The sequence below is a fragment of the Thalia democratica genome, chromosome 1, assembly GCF_965202585.1.
Source record: "Thalia democratica chromosome 1, ktThaDemo2.hap1.1, whole genome shotgun sequence".
Taxonomy (NCBI): domain Eukaryota; kingdom Metazoa; phylum Chordata; class Thaliacea; order Salpida; family Salpidae; genus Thalia; species Thalia democratica.
In genome coordinates this window covers 66,113,914-66,133,461 of record NC_139165.1, presented here as the reverse complement: position 1 = coordinate 66,133,461, position 19,548 = coordinate 66,113,914, and the positions used below count along the sequence as shown (strand labels likewise).

The window sequence follows — 19,548 nt, the reverse complement described above, 5'->3', positions numbered from 1 at the left end:
CCAGTGGCCACCCTGAATCTTTAAACAACCTGTAATTTTGAAGATTTTAGATAGTGAAATTTAGATTTGACACCAAAAATCTTTTGTATAGATAATTTTTGGTAATCATCAAAAAAATTTCTTTTAAACACATTTTGTAGTAAATTTATAGTAGCTTTACAGTATGTTTTCAATATTGTTATACTATTAAAGCTTTTTTATTTTAAACTAAAAACTTGTTGTTTTGACTGGAAGAAATTTTTATATGGTCAAGTATAAATGCACACACAGTTAGGTAAGTTAGACTTTTCAAACAGAACAACCAATAACTTTGGTTAAAACCTAAGTAATAATAATAACTTAAATGAAAATTTAATTTATAACATCGTGAACAAAAAAAACAAAATACTCCATAGATTGCCTATGTGTTTAAAATGAAAGTAGCAAGTTTTTTAAAATTAAAAGACTTTGTAAAACTTTGGTTTATGTTTTTATGGATATAGCTTCATAAATAAAAATTATCTTAATAGACATTTTAATTTATATGTTGTTTAATTGTGTTAATTCAAAATTTATTCTGTAACATTTTTTTAATAACAACCAAAATACTTGGCATTAAAATATTCTTAATTACAGAGACTTATTGTTTCAAAAATGTAGCTGTATTCACAACAAAATAGCTTATATTTTTGATGTCTAACATGTGAAGTTCTTTAGCAGTTTTTTTGATAAGCTTTCCAACAGTGAAAAAGTTGCCAAAATAAAAACATTTTTAAGAATACTGTTATTTTATAACAAAGGTATTAAAACTTTGATTTTAGTTCGATAAGTCACTTAAAAACAAAATTTTAACTATAACTACTACTTTATTTTTTGTAAAATACAGGTTATATTTTAATAAAATTTTCTTTGTTTCGACCGAATAAATTCTTGAATAAACATGTAATAACTACCTTTTTAACCAAAACACACTCAATACTCATGTGTAAAAAAAGTTCGAAGTTTTACATATAAAGTAACCCGTCGGTTGAGTCCGCAATGCCGGTTGATTACGCTTTTTTTTGTGTGTAAGGTTGTGTTAACTTTCTACTTTGAATATCAGAAAAGACTTAACTAAAAGTAAATCTATTAAAAAATTGTATATTAATTTTTTTTTATAAAATTTTATTAAAAAAGAAAATAATGAAATCAAAAAAAAGTTATGAACTCACAAATTGTACATTTAGTCCAATGTTTAAAACAAATACGTTATAGTTTATCTAATTAACGTAATAATAGACAGTAAAGTTGACATTTGGATACACACTATGATAAAGAATATAAATTATGAAATAAATTGAAACTATAATTTAGATAAACTAGAATAGAGAACACAAAATTTGAAACTTACAAACCTACAGTTAAAATTAGAATTTACCTTAACTAAACAATAATATTTTAAACAATAATGAACTATGCATTTAAAATTTATCTATATTTAGGTTAGCTTTAAAACATGTCTGTTAAGTAGCTTGTCGTTTGGATCTAATAGAGACTTTTTATTATTCGCAAGATTAAAAAAAAAAAAATAAATAAAAGCAAAATTGAACTTTCCATAGTTATTTTTACCACCAGTTTCCTGAATTTCTGCCAAAGACAGCTCTCCTTCTAAAATAGAGGTGGGCGAAATTTTAGTAAGTCAGCTAAATGTGAAGAAATTTAATTCTTTGCGGGCCGTAAGCATTTAGTTTACAAAAAAGACTCAGTTATCTGATTTATTTCAACAAAGCGACTTTTTTTACAACTTTTAGTTTCCAATCTCCCGTAATTCGTACAAAGTTTTTTTTTGATCTTCATCATGGTACCCGAAATATCTAGTGAAAGTTTATAAAATTTGTTTAGCGGTCCGGGTACTACTTGAACTTGGTAAAAATTGGCACGCCGTACGTCGCCTACCTCTCTTTTAAAATAACAAACTCTGTTTAAACATTATCAGAGTATTAGTAGCTTATAAACTTTGACTATTGCTACCAACATCTGTTGGCTCATTCTAATCTGATGTATTATTGTTTATGTACTGCTTTTGGTACTTCAAAAAAAGTGATTTGCTTCTTTTAATATTTCTTCTTGAATCTTTTTTACTACTTTCATCATCAACGCCTACATATACAGCAAAACTTTAATGTGTTGCATTAATGTTGAAATTCTTAAAAAACTCTAAAAGTTCATTGTTAACAAAGGTCTTTGTGACAGCTTTTTAAAACTTATTCTTAAGTCTACATTTGTATAGTCATTTTAAATAGTTACTTATTTACTTTCTTTCATTTTTGGGGATTTTGTTTTGTAAAAGTCATATTTAAACCATAGTGGCTATAAATATGCTTGTATTAAGTTAAATGCAGGTAAATAAGTACCAAGATATCTTGATAACGCACTTTTGCGTTGTGTTCGCACTTCAAGCTTAATTGGAAGGTTACTGTACATAAAAATAAAATATTTAATACATCTTGTTCCAAACTAGTAAATTTATTGTAAACAACTATCAAAAAAGTCTCCCCGGTACAATATTTTAGTAAATTTAAACGAAGGTAAATTACATTTAAAGCACAAGATTTTAAACTCAAGCTTAAAAAATGCTTTTATTTGAAAATAATTATTTTGTAATATAACTTAACTAAAAATGTTAAGAACATTACTATTGACTGCTTATAGAATACAAACTATAGTAAAGCAAATAGCGACTTGCAGAATTACATTTTTTTCTGAACTTATACAATAAAACAACTATTAAATAAAGCATTGTAATATATCGGTTTATTACAGATATTGTAAAAGTATTGTCTAATAAACATTTTTTTTTTTAATTTTCATTAAGCGGGACTAAATAATTGTATACATAAAGGTGTATCATCTATAAGTTTAGTTATTATTTTGATTACGTGTAAAAATAAAAAAATAACTTAAAAAATAATACACATGTACTGAAAATCCTAGAAAGTTATATTAAAAAAAGTCTATTGGAACAATCTAAAAAAAAAAAGATTGGTTAACACTTAATCGACTATTTCAAGTCATCTTCAAGGGGATATTAAATAAGTTTAAGGATAAAAATTTTTATATTTCAATGTACGTTTTAAACTATTTTTGGCTAAATGTTCTGAATACATCGTTTTAGACGTAGGAAATAGACTTATTTTTTTCTACCATTAAAAATAGTTAGACCGGAAATTAGTTATCTAGTTTCGTTTAGTTAATAGCTAGTAAGACATATTTTGAGGAAATAAACAAACTAAACTGTTTTGATTTGAGTACTATTTACTGTTTAGAAAATTTTAGTTTGTCCGGAATCTGGATCCAGCCTGATATAGAACTAAAAATATAATTAGAATACAAATAGAATCTAATAATTTGAACAAATTACATTTATCATAACATTAGTAATGACACCGTAGTGATTTTTAAAACAGTGCAATAAGAATTAAATAAATTTATATCTATAAAAAATATTTCAATTTAAATTAAATAGTTTTGACTATTAACTTGTTAGCTTTTATTGCTGGGTGTGTTTCAGTATAATTAGCTAAGTTTTAATTACTACGTACTTTAATTTATTTGAATATTGTTGTATACCTTTTTATTCAAGAGTTAAAATTTTTAATAAGATGAACTAGGAAAAAAGGTATTATAGCACTACTGTTACGATTTATTAGTACTATTCTTTATTTCGATAAAAAACATTTAGAAGCAATTTTAAGTTCGAATGATTCGCTTTATTGGTATTTTAACAAGTCTACTTCAGGTTTTATGGTACCAAATTGTTCTTTTTTCTGTAGATTAAAAATGTTTTAGTATATATGGCAGGCTAAATTTACAAGTAGATTAATGTATGTACTACTTGATAACCGAAAGGTTCCTTTGTACACTAGGTCCTGAGACCGAACTTTTTGAGCGTTTTTCTTAAATGTTCAACAAACAATACAAATATACCCCGAACTTTGCTCTGATGATGAAAAAAAGTTAATGAGACAAAATAGTATTTAAAACCATCATGTGATTCTTAAAAAGAAGCTACAGTAAACTATATATTGATAAAAAGTTATTTAATATTGTTACATGACAATTCAAATTCGGACAACTCAAATTTGGACAACTCAAATTCCAACAATTCAAATTCATAAAAAATAATATTTAATTGACTATATCTCAATAAGTAATATAAATTTGAAATAAATAAATATGTCGATCTTATTAATATCTACAAGCCACTTTTTTCTTTTTTTTCAAAGTTTGAAATACTTTTACGATATTTTAAAATTACTAAAAATAACTATGTTTTTTACTTTATTTAAGCTATATCTCAAAAAATATTTAATGTTCTACAAAAAGAAAAAAATGACTTGTTGATATTAATATGACCTACGTATGTATTTTTTATATTTGACAAATATGCATGCTAATTTTAAATTTGTGACTGTTTAATTTTTTTTTTAGAATTTGAAATGTCCGAATTTGAATAGTCGTGCACCCATTTATTATGGCTGTAGTACATTGTTGCAAAATAAATTTTTGAGAAAATAAAAACTTACTTCCATGAAGTAGAGGGCTTTAATCGTTTTTAAGAAACAAATCTATAGTAGGACTGTAATACATATACTTGGTTCTGATAAAAATATTCAAGAATAATCTTTTTTTTTTGCTTAATTAAGAATACAAGAGTACTTCTTTAATAAAAAGTTTCTTCTTTCTAAGCCAATGTGAATGAAAGTTGGTATTTGTATCATAAGGTTTGTTTATAAAATTTTAAATGTGTAAGTAATTTTTGTTCAGCAACAAAGTATTATACAGTAGTTATGAAAGTTAATATAACATTGACCATTTGGGTGCTTTTAAATGCAGTGACCTTTTAGTTTTCAGCTATAAAGTTTTCTACACTTGACAAATACCACAAACCACCCTGTACAAAATTTTAGATGATTTGAAGAAGCTTTTTTTGGGTCCCATACAGCTTTCATTGACAGGTTTTCAGAAAATTGAATTCTGCCAAATAAAAGTTTTTTTAAATCATCAATTTTTTTTTACATTTTTTGTGATACTTGCCAAATGTAAAAAAAATTATAGCTGAAAACTCAATACTCACAGTATTTATAAGCACCCTATTTACCATAGTTGTGAGTGTTCACATTTTTTTAATATGTTTTAACTGTTCTTAAACATGATGATAAAAAATACCATGATTTAATATTGATTAAGTTTTTTTAAAGATTATTCAGTTATATCTTAATAGTATTTAAACTTATTTTAGGTATGAAATATTATTTACTAGATATCTTTTTATGATAACTTATATTCTTATCAAACATGTAACTTATAATTTGGTTAGTTTTAAAAACCAAAATTTTTTTTTCTATAAAAACAATGATTGGGTATTAAAAGCTGTTTGAAATGTGTATAACAGAAAAATATTAATGTTCTAAACTATGTTCAATGGAATCATGTAGAGAAAGACATAGTCTTATGTTGGAATGACAGTTAGAAAGCCATAAATTTTGTTTGAAAAAGGTTCTGCATTTTTAGAAATGAAATTAGTACACTTACTATTGATGACCTGAAGAATAGTATTTTAAATTTTTAGCATGTGCACTCTCTAATAATGACACCAAAACAAACATTCTATGAGAATTTGTTAAATACTTCAAGTATATTTAAAAAATTACAATCTAAAATCTCTAGCTACCATCTTAAAAGAAGGCTATGTAGAAAGACCTTTTCATCATCAAGCTGCATAACATACATAATCGTACTGTAATTGACTAGAAGAAGTTAAATATAGAATAAATTCTTAAAAAATGGACCATTAAACAAAAGTGCTATTTTATATGTCATTGTTTTCTGAATAGCCTTACTCCAATAACTTGTTTAAAAATTCTATATTTATAGTTTTAATACAAGTAGTGTTTATCTCAAAAATAGTATCAAAAATTAACTTTTTTGACAAAAGACAAGCAAAAATTGACATTTTTGTTGACTAGTATTTTAACTTTAGATTGTCATAAATCAACAATACTTTTTGCAAAAAAAATTGTACCATTATTCTAGAGTCTAGACCATAGTATCTCATAATTGATTAAATGCTAAATTTGATTACTAAAACAACAACATCTAAACTGATATAGTGCGAGTAAAACACATTAAGTGTTTATTAAAAATAAAACATTTATACCAAAACATCTATATTACTCTTAATACTTAGAGTTGATAAGCTGTTATTATTGTTTATTAAATTATTAGGTAATTAGATGCAGTAAAATAATTAGAAAAAAAGTTAAATACAGTTCAGAAAAATGTTTATATCATGTATATCTAAGCTTTAAAAGTATATGAAAAATAATATTAATAAAAAATTTAAAACATCAAAAAACATAAGCTTTGAATTGGATTTAGTGAAAATATGTAATAATAAAAACCATTATTATTTATTCAGCAAATTTTATAGAAAACGCAATTGTAATTTTTATACTTATTTTTTTTACAAAATGTACAATATTTGAAAACTCTTGTAAAAATATAACAGATATATATTTTAAACATAAAGAATGACGAACAATGACAAGACATATGTTCTTGATGTAAAATATAATGATGAAAACGAAATATTTAAACTTTCTTTTCAAACTAAATGGGATGATATCTCTCTTATGGTAAGTGAAAAAACATATTTAAAAACATCTTATAAGAAAAATAAGTAATAAGATATTTTGATTACTAGAAAAATTTTATTTATGATAAAACTAAACTAATTTTTATATCTTTTGATATATTTTAACAATTTTCAAAGTATGAACATTTTTTAAATATTTATTTTGGATATAAACTAAAAAAAAATACAGCACTTAGTTTTAGATATGTCAAACTAAATATTACTAGTTTGTTTAATACAGTCTAGTTTTTAACTTAACCAAATTTAAATAAGATTGATTACCTTTAAAAAAAAAAAAGACTTTAAAAGAATATTTTCAGCTTAAAGCCTAACAGAGGAAATTTCATTATCAATACTTGCTAAAATTTTTATTTTTGAAGAAGCATAAAAAAGCTTTTATAAAGCATTTAGTTACTGTTCAGAACTGTAATAAAATAAACTAATAATTCATAACTTGTGTTTTCATGTAAGAGTCAATTTTAACTTTTATAAAAAGTATTGTGACCTATCTATGTCCTTAAGTTTTATTTTATAACAGAACTTTTACTTTGGTATTATTATTAATAATGATTAGAAATTTATCATAAAGTAAATAAAACTTTTTTCGTTTTTATCTACTCAAACTGTATATTTATGCAGCTACTTCTGAAGTATGATTGTAATGTTGAAAACTTTTGGTTTTCTTACACTGATAAAGATAACAATGATGAAATTAAAAAGATAGAAAATCAAAGTAAGTGAATAAAAAGCATACATTTTGATCCACATGTATATACTAATAATTGTTTTTTGTCTTAAACTTATAAATATTGTTTATCATAAAAAGTAATTATTGATTTTTAATTTATTTATTTTTCTGCAGATGATTTTGAAGATGCTCTGCAAGTAAGTATAGTTGTTCAAATATTAAAATAATTACTTTATGCACAACAGGTTGAAAATCTAAGTTGATACATAGATATTTAATTTAGTTAAAATAAAAGTTTTCTATAAAAAAATTATATGGTTTAATGTAAGTATATTAATTAGATTGTATTAAGATAACTTAGTTATTTGTAGGTTTAAGTATTTGATATGTTTTAATTTATGATATATATGATATAAAACCAATAATAATAATGTTTTATAATTATGTTATTTTTGAAGGTTTGTTCTAACAATTACAACGTTTTGTATATGCAAATATGGTCAAGTGATGTTTTGTTATCGCAACTAAACAAAAATAGTAGTTATAATACTAATGGGCAGCTAAAACAGTCACAAGGATCTAATTCAAAAAATGGACAATATCTATATGTAGGTTTTAGTTGTAAATTTTATACATATTTTATATTCATATTAAATAAAATAAAGATGCTTAATTTTATTTAGACTTAAAAAATTTTAAACTTTAATTTACTTCTATGTGCTATGCTTTAATAATTCTTTTACTAATTTTGAAAATTGACTTTTATTTTAGGTTGCTGGTGAAGCTATAAAACAAACAATAAAATCAGCAACTGGTGTTGTAAAAACTGCTACAAGTGCTGTAAAAAGAGAAATTGATAGGCAAATATCACAATCTGCTGCTGAAACCAGTGATGTAGTTCAGTAAGTTTGCAAAGTCATATATTTATAGAGAAAATATGTTCAACTTTTGTAAAGAGTTCAGCAAGTGTGTAAAGATATTTGTCAAGACACCATTATGTATAAACGTTTTTTTTTAAAGATTCTTTAAATAGTAGATGATTTTGATACTTACAGTTTCAGAATACAAATTTCGAATTTTAAACATTCAGTTTTAACGTTTTTAATATTGTATATACTAATTTAATAAGATCTCTCACAGAAAACAGAGCAGTTATAACTTACTTGTCTCAAGTTTTTTGCTCCATGTTTGATGTTTTACTCAGTAAAGTATGAGTATGAATTCAGTATAGTATCTATGTTATGAGAATTACTAACCACTGGTAATTGTCTAAAATTTTTCAAAATCTATACACAGTAAATTGATATTGATAAAACTCTATACACACTAGAAAACTTAATATATACAATTTGTTTTATTACTGATAATAATATTGCTACTTATTGCAATTAAAAATTTGAAACTTGTTAATAAGCATTCTGTTAAATGATTTGAATTTGTATTAACTTAATAATATTTTATGAGTATAATATATGAATATATATGATTAAAATATATCAAAATTCTATCTATAGTAAAATGAGTTCTATGCATATCACTGCGCAGTACACTCTCGCTTACTATAAGACTCACTCGACCACATAGTGAATGAAGTTATATTAAAATTTAGGCCTTAAGCTTTTTACAGTTAAAATTTTTGTTTAAAGTTTTAACTTTTGCAGCTTTGAATTACTAACTTTTATAGCCAAAAATATTACTAAACATTTTGCCAAGTAAAGCAAGGATTTATTTTTTAAAGAGTTTCCAAAAAAAAGTTCTTTAAATCTACTCATTAATTAAATTCTTCTATGATTAAACACTACAAAATGTATTAATTTAACTAGAGTTGATTATTTTTTTAAAATATAAAACTAAACCATTACAACAGTTTCAACAAAAGTTTTCTTACTCAAATTATTATTGCATAATTTTTCATCAAATCTCGAAACTTTTACAATAAGTATAAATACACAATTTAAAAGATTCATTTAATAATAATACTATCCAACTTATGAAAATTCCGTAGAGCCCTGTTATTAATTTAACAAAGAGAAATATTTTTTGTTTTAGTTAAATGAGTAGATTCTCAACTTTTTGTTCTTATACTCTAATGAAATTATTTCGTTTGGATCTTGAATTACTAATCTTAACTAACAATTAACAATTTTTTAATATTTCAAGTAAATGAAAATAAATATGTTAACAATAAAATCATTAAAAAATTTAAACAAAAATTAAGCACTTTTAAACTTAAACGCACTTAAAAAAATAATTTATCTGTAGTACTTGAAATGAAAAGTTAAAAATTGAAATAGCACTTAATTAAGAAAAAATAGAATTCTGTCCAAAAAAAGATTTGGTATATAGAATATCCTGAATAAATATGTTAGTATACTTATTTTACAAACTGGGTTCAAACAAAAATAATTAAAATTTATATTTAAACCTGTATTGGATTTGTAATCCTAATCTTAAAAATGTATCATTAAAGTTTTCTCTTTTCAAAATGTTCCTACTAAATACGATAAAATTTATTAAATATTCTAATAATTGCAGTTTCATGAGTTTTTAAGCTTCAGACGAGTTAGTTCAAAAACTAAATAAATGTTTTTGAATTTAAAAAGAACAAGTTATTTTTTTTAATATCTACTGTATATATTTGTTTCATACCTTCTTTAAATCTAATCTTTCTCAAAACAGAAAACCTTCAACGAGTTCAGCTGTAGATAAAGGTGATCATTCAGAAGTAAAAACTACAAATTCTACTCATCGCACAAATGATTACCAATCAGATGAAGTAACATCTACTGTGAAAGATCAACCCAATATTTTTAATATTTCGAGTGGACAGCAACCAGAAAAAGAAACAAAAATGACTGAAAGCTCGCAGTCTAGTAGTGCTTACTGTCAAAAACAGCTTATAAAAATCATCAAAGAAGTAAGTGAAAAATTAAATTTCTTTCCAATTTTTAATAAAATTGTTATGTTCAGTAGGGAAATTGTACAGTAATGTACGCATTATATCTTTAAAATTGATGAAATTAAAAAAAAATTATGATATTTTATTGTACAAATGTAATTAAATGACCAAAAACTTGACTTCAATATGCTTAATTCAAATACAAAAAGATTTTTGAATAAATCTACTCTATCTAAAATAAACTAGAAAAGACAGTATTCTATTAATAATGAATAGATGTTAGCTTATGTTGGTTTGAGAAGGATAAAATTTTATTAAGATTGTAATTTACGCATTTTTTTCCTGGGTTCAAGATGCATATATTCTTACCGTATATTTCATATAAAAAGTCTCGTAAATCAGAAAAGAAAAATATTAATCTAAAGCAATTTCTTATTTTAGGAAGTACGACTTGCTGTTAAAGAAGAAATGAAAAATATGAAAGATGATATAAAACAACTTTTGGCTAATCACAATCAACGTAAGTCTAGTATAGACATTGTACAACATTTTAGATGTTAATTTCTTTAAGATAAATACAAAGTATTGAAGTTTCTTAAACTTTAAATTTATTAATGTATTTTTAATTTTAAAGGACCATTTTTTAAACAATGACAAACATTTTATGTAAGAATTTCTTTTGTTTAGGAAAGCAACAATATAAAATTGCACTTTAAATCTTTCTTTTTAATTTTAAAACATTATTATAAGCTACAAGATATCTTTATAGCTTAATAAGCCCCAAAATAGTTTTCAAAAAATAAGAAGTGAAATTTTAATACGTCCTGGTAGAGGAGTAAAAATATTTAAATAGAAAAATAATTCTAATTAAAGCTTTAAAGCAATATGATTTAAGTGTTACGCTTAGTTAAGCTTTTTTTAAACCAATGATGTGTAGGTTTTGACGAATTTTGAGAAAAAATTCCGTTGTTAGAAAAACGGGGGTTTTTGTCGGGAATTTTATTCATAATTTTTTTTTTTAATTTTTTTTAATCTTTTATAACTTGCAATTTATAGTTTCTAATAAAACTGACTTGAGTAAATATATGTCATACGTTTGTACATAATGTTTTTGCAAAACTCATATCTCAAAAATTTAGTTAGTTATTTTTGATTTTTTTAAAATATAACTTATAGTTCATTCGATACTTTAAGCTGTTATTAAAGAACCTTTTTTTTAGAAAAATTCTTGGTCTCCTAATATGGCCTATATTGTAATTTTTACATGAAAATTAAACATAGTTTTATTAAAATAAATACTATAATACGTATTAATAATGTGAATGTATTGTTTATAAAAACCTTATTAAAGCATTATAACAGCGTATTTTTTTTAAATTTTAATCATTATTGTTTTGTTACGAATTTTTACTGTATTCAAAACTAAAATATACTTTTATTTTAGTTACTTCCTCAATATCTGAATCTGAACAGTTTCAAAAACTAAGAAAAGAAATTAAGTAAGTTTAAATATTCAAAATAATACAATGTTTTTGTTATAAGTTTAAAAGTCTTCACATTTATAAGTTTTATTTTTTAGTAATACAAAAGTGTCACATTTTAATAAATGAATTTCTACTAACTCATTTTACTAATTTAATATTTTTTTGCTGATAAGATTATTACTACTTAGATGTTTTTTGATCATTTTTTATGTGTTTTGTGTGTTTTTATTTTGATTTTGAATTAGATCACTTACACAAAGCATGGCTTCGTCTGTGGTGCAACACAATAACGAATCACCTAGTATTATGAATAGGTGAGCAAAAATATTTACTACAAGTATTTAAATTATTTTGTATTAGAGTGAAAAACTTTTTAATTAACCTAATAATATGAAGTTAAAAATTCTTCAAAGTTAGTTTAATTATTAGAAGTTTATAAGTTGGATAAAACCATTGTTAGTTTTTTAATATTTTAAACTATAATTACTGCATTGTACTAAATATTCAAGTATAACAAATTAAAAGTTAATAAATTTGAGAAAAATAATAAAATACACAAATTTTTGGTAAGTAATGATTTATGTTTAGTTTCATAAATTCTTTAGTTTTACTTGTAATGAAGCGTTTAAAAACGAGTATTCTTAGTCTTAATATCTTTATAAAAATTCTTGAATACGTTCCGTTTGTTTTATTAAACTAGTGTTCTTATAGACAAAATAAGGATTATTCAGTTATTTTAAAAAATAAACTCAAAAACTCTGATCAAGAACTACTAAATTAAGACATGTTATGAATGTAAAATCAGTTTTATCTTTGAATTTTAGTTTGTTAAATGTTACACGCACTTTAACTGTATATAAAATTAAAGAAAATATTTTTTTTTATAAATAAACTTTTTTCATAATTAAAAAAAGTACATGTAAATTGTTTTAAAAGCAGCTTTTGTTGTAAAACATATGCTTATATAATATTAAAAGTTTGTTTAATTTTAAGACAAAGCTTTTTAGCGTTTCGTCTAAAGTTTAATCGTTTTTATCTTTAGCACTTTTTGTTAGTTTGTAGTCTTTGAAATACGCTAGGCAATATTTTTTGTTTGTACTTGTGTTTCATATTCTAAAGACATACGAAATTATGATTTTTTTAAGTTAGACTCACTTGATTTACTTGTTTTTTTTTTCTAAATATCTTAGTACTATTCGTTCTATATTTAAAATTTTTGTTTTTATAGTTAATTATGCTAATTTCTCTTCAGCTTGTTTTAGAATTTAAAGGTTGTTAAGTATTCAGTTGTAGGTTTACGATAACATAAATAGTATTTTATTTGTGTCTGTTTGAATAATTTTATCATTCCAGAACTGGAAAGTCAAAGTTTTCAAAAATTTATGAACAATAAAAAAATATGAGTTAAGGTAACGCAAAACATTCAAAAACTGATTATAAATAATTTTTTTGTAATGAAACATTTAAATAATATCTTTATTTTGAAAATTTCTAATTAATAAAGAATGCTTTAACGTTTTTGATAAAAAAAACATATGTGTTTTGTTCCTTAAGAAGACCTAAAATTAAAAAAAAAGTTATTTGAAAAGTTGCATGATTTCAAAAGTACAATAGTCTAACAACTAGACTGTATTTTCAGAGTAATGAAGGTAGGAGTTCTATGTGAAAATTTACCTTCACCAGCTAATGTAGTAAGTGTATCAAGCTCCTTTGAAAAGTGTTGGGTGCTCAAAAATACGGGCACGAGGAATTGGTGCACCGGAATAGTTGTTAGTTTTTTGGTTATGGTTTTATTGTTTTCATACTCACACAAGTTATATATACTTAGACTAAAATCCACTACCTACAGGCTTACTTACTGAACCTGGAATCCTGAAAAAACCTGGAATTTGACAATTTAGGCTAAAAAAACCTGGAATTTGAGAAATTTTGAAAAAAATCTGAAAGATTCTGGAATTTAAAATAAAATAACTGAATTTTAGAATCTGCTAGTTTTTTTTTTCAAAATTACCTGGAATAATAACCTGGAATTATAAACATTTTTTACATGTTATGTAGTAAAATTATAATACAATACAAAAAATCTATCATACAGATAATTTTTTCTTGTTATCATCACTTTTTTTTTTATTAAAAAACAATTTTAAAGTAGCTTTACAGTATCTTTTTAATGTTGTTATACCAGGGTTGCCATAAAGTCAGGAAAAAGTTGGGGTTTTTCAAAAAAAGTCAGGAAATTTGATTTAGACATGCTCTAAATAAGAAAGTTTATCATTACTAAAAACTGCATTTTGCTAATGATATTTTCTAAAAAATTTTGCTTTTGCAATTTATCTATTTTTAAGAGTCTAATTGAATTTTAAAAATAGATTAATATGATTAAAGTCTTTTGGTTATGTATTTTTGAATCGGTTTTAATTATGAATAAGATTTAGAAAAGTCCGGAAGTTTTTTACATCTCGGTCTGTGGCAGTCCTTTATAGTATTTAACATATTTTTTCACCTTAAACGTAATTTTAAACTAAAAATAGACCATAAAACAAGTACTTTCAAAAAACTGAAAGAAGAGAAAATTTGTCAAAAACCAGTGACCACCCTACTACTTACTTATGTAGTTGAAAACACTACTAATTAAAGTTCATAAAAATTATATATGTTTAACAAATGATATAGTTTGAGTGTATTTTTAATTTATATTTGAATAAAAATCTTTTAAATTTAAAAATAAATCCCAGAAAACCAGAAAAAAGTGCAACAGTATGTGTAGTTTAACCTTCAATAATATAAATGTCAACTTTAAATAAATATTTTAGTAAACAGAAATCAAACATTTAATAAAACCAACAAACCACAGTTGAAAATGATCCATGAAGATCCAGACACGAGATTTTCGTCTGAGGAAGAAGAAACAGGTGGGTTGTGGAAGAAGGTGGTGGAAATCCAGCCACTTAAGGTGGGAGGAATACAAGCAATCAGCATTCAGCACCAGGCACCAAGCTACAACTGCACTTACTCCACAACATGGTCGCTTTGCATCGGCTCTGACCTGTTCGGACCTCTGTTAGTTTTTATTATATAGAATCGTGTTTTTTTTTTTGTTTGCGTATAATACAGTTTTATTTGTTTTAAAAGTACTGAGTGCGTACTGTAAAAGTTAGTTTAAATTAATTGGAAATTTTTTTTAATTTTGTATAACTGAGCCTTTAGTTTGTGTTTTTTTCTATTTTTGACTTTCTATGTTTACTGGGTCAAACGTAGAAAATATTTTAAAAAATAACTAATTTTTTTCAACGTTCAATAAACATGTAAAACTAAACAATTAACAAACTAACTTCAGATTGTGTTGCAAAGTTGAAGTTGGTGGCGAACTTACCACATCAGAACTTGCTGACGATAACATCAGCATAACAGGGAGTTCCCCTAACACGGAGGCATCTCACTTCACACTGTGCGACCAAATCGACGATTGCGAACAAAGTTTGTTGCTATCATATAATCTTGCTTTGAGACATTGAATAAAGCTGTTTTTTTTTCATTAGCTGTTAAGTTTAGTTATTCTATTTTACTTATTGAATGCTCTTCAGGTTTAACGCCAGTAGCAAGTAGTCAGACTGCACAAAACACAAGTTCATTTAAACTGACTTCTGTGCCTATATGTAAGCAGTTTTTGTACACTTTCTTAAGTTTAAGTTAATTCAAAAATAAAGTATGCTTTTATTTGTTAGAGTTGACTTTTTATTTTACATACAAAAATTACTTATAAAATTTAGTTCAAGCACTAAATAGTGTAAAATTTGATTTAGTAATTTATTACTCTTTCCGTCTTGAATTTTTAAGTTAAATTAAAGTTTTAAATTAGTTATCTAAAAAGTAAAAATTTAAATAAAATTTATTAAAAGTAAAAATCCTTATTCAAATTTAGTTTTAAATGACTAAGTTTAGTTTAAAAAAAGCTGTTTATATGTATAGCTTATAATAATCATAAACTAATTCAAAATTGTACTGCTTTGAAATTTTCTCATAATAATAATAATTAAAACAATATTTATATTTCACAAAACTATTACACTTTTACTTCTAGTTTATGATATTTTAGTAGATTTTTACATGTCTTTAAAATTCAAAAAAATATTTAAAATAAGTTAATGTAAATTTTATGTTAAATAAAAAAGAAAAATAAATAAGACTTTTTCAAGTTAAATATATTCGCAGAAATCTTTAAATTAGTACTTTAAATATTTTATCTGTAAAACTTTCAATTTGTGTGAATAGTACTGCTTTTTTAAACACTAAACGTTCTTGAAACTTGTGATATTTTAATTTTTTTTGTAAAAACGTAAACTATGAAATTAGACCGCAACGTTTTTAAAAAAAAAGGTAGTTTAGGAAACAAGTTTGAAACCAGTATAAAACATACTAAGTAGCTTTCTCACTCTCTTCAAACAAAACTTATGGAAACAGACATTAAATGACGTAATGTTTAATTAACGTTGCTCTATAGACTGTTTTACATTAAATCATTTACTAAAATTGTTTTATGTTTACTTAATGATATGTCAGTTTTTATTAGCTGAGTTCTTAATTATTAATCAACTTTACAATGGTAAGAACACTATAAGTTAATAAATTGAGTATTTTAATAGACTGTAATAAATAAATCTCAAAGTACAAGCCAAGCATTAATTTAATCTTTAAAAAATGTTGAGTTTTCACAATTACAAGAGTTTTCTTAATGTATTTTTTAACCTTTTATTTTAAAAATATTATGATTAGTAAATATACACAGCTTCGCACAACTTCGTTAGTTCAAACAATACTTCATATAAAAGTAGTTGGGCACAACCATTTCAAAGTTCTAGTGATGAAAATAAGGTATGTGAAATTTTATTTTTACATTTAATTTATAATTAAAAAAAATTTAAATATATTTTTTTTTATAAGATAAGGATAGTTTAATAATCTTAATGCCCTTATAATAAAAACAAGACCGATTTTAGTAATAAAAAAGTGTTTTAAATTTTCTTGGCAAACACTAACTTCAAACTTTGTTTACTTTGAATTTATCAACGTAAATTAAACAACTCACGTATTTTTTTGTTATGTTTTGTTAGATGTGCAAAACTTTATTTACATCTTTTTTATTTACATTTATTTTTTATTTATATCTTACACTATTTTAAAATCAATGCTAATATTTTTCTTATCTAATTTTTGAATTTTTTTTTTTAAAGTATATTTAAAATGAAATTGTTTAGTACAAGTTTTGTTATGTAAAAATAAATACAAAACCTTTTATTTTATACTTTTTTGAGTTTTAAACATTTAATATTATAATGTTTCATAGTAGTGTTAACATTTTATATGTATATATTTATATTGTTATATATACTTAACTATACATTATATGTACTTATGAAATTTTAAAAACTATTCATCAAAAATTTTTTTTTAGAACTAAGTTTATTTGTACTTTCTCTACTAATTACTAAAAAAGAGCAATTTTATTGAATTGATAAATTCTTCATAAATTTTTTATGACAAAATTTTATTAAAATAGTAAACTGTAGAATTTATCTCAAAACTCTAATATTTTTTTTTTATTTTGATTAGCCTGATTAGCGTAAACACGACTTAAAACAACAACTATTTTTTTAGGTTGGGAATTTGGTAAATAAATCTTCAGAAAATAACTCCCAGAATTTTGAAGAAAAAAGCAAAGCTGAAGAAAAAACAACAGACGATGATATTTCCAGCAATAGCGACTACGAAGTTTTACCAAATCCTTCAAATTTTGATGATTTGATAAACCAACAAGAAATCGAAGCCGAGAATCATTTATCGGGTAACTTTTTATATACATTGTTAACAAATAGTTGCTTAATAAATAAATCTGTTTTTTAGTTAAACTCCATTTTTTTGTCACAAATAATTTATCTTTTTAGTAGTTTTTTTTTTATTATATGCCTAAAGATCTCTCAAGCTAAAAACTTAAAATAATTTGTTAGTTTACTCTGTATAATAAAATTGATTAAACTAACCTAAAAAATTTTAATTGTTAGAAAAACAGCCAGTTTCGTTGTCCAGTGGAAAACTGCACTCCGTTGCATCCTTCGTTGAACCTGTGAGCGGGGAGTTAAGAATAAACAGTGCTGAATCCCAGCAAAGTCTTATGACGTCACAACAGCTCCACAGCCAAGTTTCAAGCGGCTCTCTCGTAGATGCTGACTTCAGCGCGACAAATTTAGCTCAAGTTTGCGACGAGGTCGGCGGCACAGATCATTTTGAGTCTTTCGCCGTTCTGTCGATGCCCCATTCTACTATGACGTCAGTAGTGACGCCATCTTCTTCGGTAGCAAATCAATTTGAAATATTTGCCCCTCCACCCACTCTTACTTCAGTTGCGTCACAATCCAGCGCACCAATTAATCTCACTTCGTATCAGCCAAGCCAAAATGAAACGGAAGAAAAAGCGCAAAAGAAACAGAAAATTCAAAATCAATCAACATCAGGTGGAGAGTCTCGTAGAAGTTTCTATGGACATTTAAATGGTCAAAACGCTGAACTTTCAAAAGTTGCATTACTTCCTGATAATCTGAGCTCTCAAACAAAGAGTAACAGCTCAGAGGTTCATTCAAACGCATCCGATCACAATGATTTGATTAACAAGAAGCTACAAAAAGATGACGTTTTAAAGACCGTTAAGACGCCGAAGAGTATCTTGAAAAAACCTGGCACTAGTAAAGCAGTAGCAGAACAAAAACCGACTACCAGCCGTAAAAAACTTCAAAAGATACCATCACGGCCTTTGCACGGCAATCAGGTTTCCGAAGCATACTCAGGTGCCAGTGTCGTAGCGAAGAAAAATATCACTACAACCGATTCGCCAAAAGAGAAGTACCCTGTAAAAATGCGCCAGCTGGTAGAAATGGGTTTCAATAAAACCAAGTTGAATAGAAGCTTGCTGGAAGAATTCGATGGCAACTTGAACGGCGTGGTGAACGCTTTGGTCACTCACCTGGCAACTAATGATGACGGACATTTTCATGCGTGAACTAAAGTTTTTAATTGAAGAAAAAAGTTCGATTTGTAACCATTATTTCTTCATTTGCAACTTAAAGAGTTTTACTATTTGTGAAATTTTATAAAATCGAGTTAAAAATTTGTTATATTCTATAAAGTAATTTTTTTTTCACTGCTTACTACTTTCACAGCGAAGACCTTCACCAAAAATATCTATTTAAACAATTTATAGATTATAAACTGAAATTAAGCAATATTTTAATCTCACTATTTTAATATTTCTACGTTTTTAAAATATAATTTATTCGTTGAATATTGGTTAAGGGAGTATAATCATTTTTTTAATTTGAATAATTATCATTAATACACTAAAAGATAACATTAGCTTATTATGATACTTAATTGACAGCTATTATTTACAATTCAACTTAAGATATTATTTAACTCAAACTAAAAGAATTTTTAGAACAATTATTTGTAAAATGTTTATATAGACTATTATTTTTAATTAATTTTTACTTCTTAAACCTAGATTTTAATAAAATCATTTCCATTGAACTATCATCAGATATTTTAATATTTACTTAATTAAAATTTTTTCTAGTCAAAAACTCAGGCTTAAATATTATTTCATTGTACATCAGATTTTTTTCTTTACGTTTTGTTTAGTTTCTTTATTCTTTATAAAAAACGTTATATTTATAAACAAAACGACTATTTGTAGATTTATTTGTGCAGTTTTTTTAATTTTAAGTTTTAAAAAACTCTATTTTTATCTAAAATACAAATTGTAAATGTTAAT

General features: G+C 24.5%; 1 protein-coding gene across 2 annotated transcripts; it reads left to right on the top strand.

Annotated features, from left to right (window-relative positions):
* Positions 1 to 6,527: 6,527 nt before the first annotated feature.
* LOC145832247 (uncharacterized) lies at positions 6,528 to 19,548 on the top strand. Of its 2 annotated transcripts, XM_082939599.1 has the most exons (16): positions 6,528 to 6,656; positions 7,295 to 7,388; positions 7,518 to 7,540; positions 7,802 to 7,951; positions 8,115 to 8,245; positions 10,023 to 10,260; positions 10,684 to 10,762; positions 11,687 to 11,741; positions 11,972 to 12,040; positions 13,366 to 13,495; positions 14,581 to 14,786; positions 15,064 to 15,203; positions 15,311 to 15,382; positions 16,513 to 16,598; positions 17,382 to 17,568; positions 17,786 to 19,547. In XM_082939599.1, the coding sequence occupies exons 1-16, from the start codon at positions 6,552 to 6,554 to the stop codon at positions 18,775 to 18,777; spliced, it is 2,757 nt and encodes a 918-aa protein (XP_082795725.1). In that variant the 5' UTR covers positions 6,528 to 6,551; the 3' UTR covers positions 18,778 to 19,547. The 2 variants fall into 2 exon arrangements, with proteins under 2 accessions (XP_082795725.1, XP_082795793.1); XM_082939667.1 differs by lacking the exon at positions 11,972 to 12,040 and having other exon boundaries at positions 17,786 to 19,548.

What these genes read in the sequence shown, in the direction of transcription:
- LOC145832247 (XM_082939599.1), top strand. Translation starts at nt 6,552, where the DNA reads ATGACGAACAATGACAAGACATATGTTCTTGATGTAAAATATAATGAT. An exon ending in TCTGACCTGTTCGGACCTCT is followed by an intron (nt 14,787 to 15,063) that starts GTTAGTTTTTAT and finishes AACTAACTTCAG; the next exon opens with ATTGTGTTGCAAAGTTGAAG. An exon ending in GTTCTAGTGATGAAAATAAG is followed by an intron (nt 16,599 to 17,381) that starts GTATGTGAAATT and finishes CTATTTTTTTAG; the next exon opens with GTTGGGAATTTGGTAAATAA.